This window comes from Bombus pyrosoma, linkage group LG3 (assembly GCF_014825855.1).
Source record: "Bombus pyrosoma isolate SC7728 linkage group LG3, ASM1482585v1, whole genome shotgun sequence".
NCBI classification, from domain to species: Eukaryota; Metazoa; Arthropoda; class Insecta; order Hymenoptera; family Apidae; genus Bombus; species Bombus pyrosoma.
In genome coordinates, this window is record NC_057772.1 from 3,499,504 (window position 1) to 3,505,225 (window position 5,722).

At 45.3% G+C, this 5,722-nt stretch overlaps 1 protein-coding gene across 3 annotated transcripts in view; it reads right to left on the reverse strand.

Moving 5' to 3' along the window:
* LOC122565691 overlaps nucleotides 1-5,722 on the reverse strand; it is a 114,573-nt gene that overhangs the window by 30,957 nt on the left and 77,894 nt on the right. Inside the window, exons 69-72 of one of the 3 annotated variants that reach the window (XM_043721918.1) lie at nucleotides 2,557-2,862; nucleotides 2,153-2,470; nucleotides 1,755-2,075; nucleotides 1,510-1,624 (exon numbers count right to left, since the gene is read on the reverse strand). The exons of 1 other annotated variant lie outside the window; for it this stretch is intronic. In XM_043721918.1, the coding sequence (XP_043577853.1) occupies nucleotides 1,510-1,624; nucleotides 1,755-2,075; nucleotides 2,153-2,470; nucleotides 2,557-2,862 (1,060 nt within the window). The remainder of the gene's footprint in view (nucleotides 1-1,509; nucleotides 1,625-1,754; nucleotides 2,076-2,152; nucleotides 2,471-2,556; nucleotides 2,863-5,722) is intronic. One more of the 3 variants, XM_043721917.1, reaches the window with a different exon arrangement.

Below are 5,722 nucleotides of genomic sequence, written 5' to 3' on the forward strand. Positions count from 1 at the left end.
GGTTTTCGCGATCCTTACGTGGTATAGGAGTACATTGACTGAAGGGATCACCGGTATAGTCGTTCGAACATGCACACATAGGGGTATGACTGACAACGCGACACTCCGCGTTTGCCCCGCAGGATCCAGGACAAGGATCTCTGCATTTCTGATTAATACAAGCCAAATGAGTTGCACATTCGCTATTACTGCCACATTCGGGTCTGCAATTGGGCGGAATGCCTATGAATTCAGATAAACAAGAGCAAGACGGAGCATCATTGACGACTCTGCATTCTGCATTGGGTCCGCACGGAGAAAGTTCGCATGGATTTTGCGGTACAGCGGGCTCAGGAGCTAAAAGTGAATTACCATTATATTTGTTAAAATTTTAGTTTAGTAACTAGTAACTGGAATACTGAAGCAAGAAATCTTACGTCGTGGGACACATTGGACAAATGGGTCGCCTGTAAGCTCAGGGGGGCAACCACATATGGGGTTGTGATTAACGACGTTGCAAGTGGCTCTGAATCCGCATGTACCAGAGCATGGATTGACACATTTCTGGTTGCTACAAGCTTGTGTCAGAGGACAATCGGAACTGACTGTACACTCCGGTCTACAGGTAGGTGGTGCTCCTAAGAATCCTGCTACGCAGGAGCAAACAGGCTGACCATTGATCTCTCGACAGACGCTGTTTGGTCCACAAGGTGAAGGAGAGCATGGGTTACCCTGTACGGTATCTGTTATCATAATAATTTGGTAAATATTCTGAGCACTACCATAATAGTACCAAGTAGGAAAGGAAATTAGGGGAATGGAAGAAGTTTCTAAGATGTACCTTGGGCGACAGTGCACAGTACGAACGCATTTCCAACCATTCCACTTGGACAACTGCACATGGGCACATGATTATATACTAGACACTCTGCATTTCGACCGCAAGTACCAGGGCAAGGATCGACGCATTTGTTTTTCAAACAAGCGCGATTCTGAGCACAATCGGTATTCAGTACACACTCTGGTCGGCATCCAACATATGGATCACCCTGATAGTCTGTCAGGCATGTACAGATTCCACTTTCGCAACGTGCATTCGGACCACAAGGTGATGATGCGCAAGGATCATCCACTGACGGTTCCGCTATTACAAAAATTAACGTGTCTCACATATCTTTCAAACGTTTTACAATTTCTACTGAATGTTACGTTTTCCACTTTCTTACTTGGTGTCGCAGGAGCAGGGTAGCAGTTGCTGAAAGGATCTCCAGTGTATCCATTGAAGCAGGAACATATAGGAACATGATTGAGCACCGTGCACTGAGCGTTGGAACCACAGGAGCCTGGACAAGGGTCTCTGCATTTTTGTCTCATACAGGCTTGACTAGGTGAACAGTCAGAGTTTACTGTACATTCAGGACGACAGTTTGGTGGACTTCCAATGTATGTTGATAGACATTGACAAGATGGACCTCCGTTAACTACACGGCACTCCGAATTTGGACCACAAGGGGATGGCAAACACGGTTNGTGCCAGTGAATTCTGCCAGACAAGAGCAGACACCTTGCCCGTTTACTACGCGACACTGACTGTTGGGTCCGCAAGGCGAAGGACTGCAGGGATCCTTATACTTCGTCTCATCCTCTGCAAGAGAATATAATTCATCTTTTACATTACGAAAAGGACAAATAAATTTCTGCTTTGGTCAGCTTTAGATAAGACGTAAATTGTGGGTCATTGTCTTCGAATTGACGCAAATTAAAATATATCGTACCTATTGCGGGTATTATGGAGCAGTATTGGAAGGGATTTCCACTGTAACCTGGAATGCATGTGCACGCAGGCCGATGATTGATAACCTTACACTCTGCGTTTGCGCCACAGGTGCCCGGGCATGGGTCTTGACATTTGGAACGTATACAGCTCAGTGTAGATGGACAATCAGTGTCAACGACACATTCGGGGCGGCATCCTTCATAAGGGTTGCCGATGTAATCAGCAGCACAGGAACATGATCCGACACCGTTCTGTTCTTTGCATATAGCATTAAAACCACACGGTGATGGACTACATGGGGAGAGATTGACGGGAACAACTACAATGTTTTGAAAAAGCAATTTAGAAGATAGAAACGGATCGTTCAAAGTAAGAGAAGGATTTCGTCAGCCTTACGTGGCGTAGGTGTACACTGAGTGAAGGGATCACCAGTATAGTCATTCAAACAGGCACACATAGGGGTATGACTAACAACACGACATTCCGCGTTTGCCCCGCAGGATCCAGGACAAGGATCTCTGCACTTCTGATTGATGCAAGCCAACTGACTGGGGCATTCGCTGTTGCTGCCACATTCGGGTCTACAATTTGGTGGGGTACCTATGAACTGCGATAAACAAGAGCAAGAGGGAGCATCATTGACGACTCTGCATTCTGCATTGGGTCCACATGGAGAGGGTTCGCATGGGTTTTGCGGTACAGCCGGCTCGGGTGCTAAAAAGACATGTACGAATTACGATTATCAGTCTTACATTTCTAAATTTTGTTAAACGTTCAAATCATGGAGGACTAAATCTTACGTCGTGGAACACACTGGACAAATGGATCGCCAGAGAGTTCAGGTGGACAGCTGCATATCGGATTATGATTGACAACATTGCAAATGGCTCTAAACCCACATGTACCAGGGCAGGGATTGACACATTTCTGATTAGTGCAAGCCTGTGTCGGGGGGCAATCGGAACTGACTGTACATTCTGGTCTGCAAGTTGGTGGTGCTCCTAAGTATCCGGCTACGCAGGAGCAGACAGGTTGTCCATTGATTTCTCGGCAGATACTGTTTGGTCCACATGGCGAAGGAGAGCATGGGTTACCCTTTTCGGTATCTGATGTAATGAAAAGTTCAAATATTCAGAGCATTGCTACAGTAAGTATCTTGAATAGCAATGAAGTCGGTATAAATAATTCAGCTACCGGCTAGTATCGGTGCATCATATATATATTTAACGCGATTGTAATATTCTGAGTTGTAAACTCAATCAACGTGCACTTAATGAAGCTCTCTTTACACGTAATTTTCAGGCAATAACATTCATTAATAGTATTTGTAAGATATTGCAAATTCAAACTAAATAGTATAAAATTGAGTGTCCTAACGTAAATGGCAATATTATGGACAGCTTGTATCCAGCGATATGAATTAGAAATAGGGAACGAAGTTTCCAAATTGTACCTTGAGCGACAGTGCACAGTACGAACGCATTTCCAACCATTCCACTTGGGCAACTGCACATGGGTACATGATTGTATACGAGACATTCTGCATTTCGACCGCAAGTACCAGGGCAGGGATCGACGCATTTGTTTCTCAAGCAAGCGCGATTTTGAGCACAATCGGTATTAAGTACACACTCTGGTCGGCATCCGACATATGGATCACCCTGATAGTCTGTCAAGCATGTACAGATTCCACTTTCACAACGTGCATTGGGGCCACAAGGTGATGATGCGCAAGGGTCAACCACAGACGGTTCAACTATTAGGAGAATAAAAGTGTCTCATATGCGTGTCAAACCTTTCACAAATTCTAAAGAATGTTACGGCTTTCTTACTTGGTGTAACAGGAATTGGATAACAATTGCTGAAAGGATCTCCAGTGTATCCATTGAAGCAGGAACATATAGGAACATGATTGAGCACCGTGCACTGAGCGTTGGAACCACAGGAGCCTGGACAAGGGTCCCTGCATTTTTCTCTCATGCAGGCCTGGCTAGGGGAACAATCGGAGTTGATCGTACATTCTGGCCTACAGTTTGGTGGACTTCCAACGTAAGTTGGCCGACACTGACAAGATGGGCCACCATTGACCACACGACATTCAGAATTTGGACCACAAGGAGAGGGCAAACAAGGTTGNGGTTTTCGCGATCCTTACGTGGTATAGGAGTACATTGACTGAAGGGATCACCGGTATAGTCGTTCGAACATGCACACATAGGGGTATGACTGACAACGCGACACTCCGCGTTTGCCCCGCAGGATCCAGGACAAGGATCTCTGCATTTCTGATTAATACAAGCCAAATGAGTTGCACATTCGCTATTACTGCCACATTCTGGTCTGCAATTGGGCGGAGTGCCTATGAATTCAGATAAACAAGAGCAAGACGGAGCATCATTGACGACTCTACATTCTGCATTGGGTCCACAGGGAGAGGGTTCGCATGGATTTTGCGGTACAGCGGGCTCGGGAGCTAAAATTACACGTGTCAGTTACTATTACGTCCTTTAAATATTTCCTCAATAAGTGACGTATTGAAGGAATAAATCTTACGTCGCGGCGCACATCGAATGAATGGATCGCCTGTAAGTTCTGGCGGACAGCTACATATGGGATTATGATTGACGACGTTGCAGGTGGCTCTGAACCCGCATGTACCAGAGCATGGATTGACACATTTCTGGTTGCTACAAGCTTGTGTCAAAGGACAATCAGAGCTGACTGTACACTCTGGTCTACAGGTAGGTGGTGTTCCCAAAAATCCAGATACGCAGGTGCAGACAGGTTGTCCATTGATTTCTCGACAGACACTGTTTGGTCCACAAGGCGAAGGTGAGCATGGGTTGCCCTTTACGGTATCTGTTATCATGGTAATATAGTAAATATTCTGAGCAATACTTAATACTACCCTGCGGAAAAAATTAGGGAAAGAGAAGAAGTTTCTGGGATGTACCTTGAGCGACAGTGCACAGTACGAATGCATTTCCAACCATTCCACTTGGACAACTGCACATGGGTACATGATTGTATACGAGACACTCTGCATTTCGACCGCAAGTACCAGGGCAAGGATCGACGCATTTGTTTTTCAAACAAGCGCGATTCTGAGCACAATCGGTATTGAGTACACACTCTGGTCGGCACCCAACATATGGATCACCCTGATAGTCTGTCAAGCATGTACAAATGCCACTTTCGCAACGTGCATTGGGGCCGCAAGGAGATGATGAGCAAGGGTCAATTACAGACGGTTCCGCTATTAGGAAAATAAACGTGTCTCAAATATGTTTCCAACATTTTACAGCTTCTACTGAATGTTACGTATTCAACTTTCTTACTTGGAATTACGGGAGCAGGGTAACAGTTGCTGAAAGGATCTCCAGTATATCCATTGAAGCAGGAACATATAGGAACGTGATTGAGCACCGTGCATTGAGCGTTGTTACCACAGGAGCCTGGACAAGGGTCCCTGCACTTTTCTCTCATACAGGCTTGACTAGGTGAACAGTCAGAGTTTACTGTACATTCTGGACGACAGTTTGGTGGGCTTCCAATATATGTTGGTAGACATTGACAAGATGGACCTCCGTTAACTACACGGCACTCCGAATTTGGACCACAAGGAGATGGCAAGCACGGTTGTGAAGGTTCGATTGTGGATGGTGGTAGGGCTTCTAAAAGGGCAATTACTAAATTAGAAATCCGTCTAATTTTATATCAAAAAGTATACAAATTAATTTGAAAATTTCTAAAACGTCTTACGTGGAATGGGGAAACATCTAGTGAATGGATCTCCGGTATATGAGTCTCTGCAGGCACAAATTGGACTATGGTTCCTGACAACGCAAGTGGCGAAAGTTCCACACGAAGCAGGGCATGGATTAACACATTTCTGGTTAACGCACGCACGATCTTGTGGGCATTCTGAATTTAAAGTACACTCGGGACGACACATGGGAGGTGTGC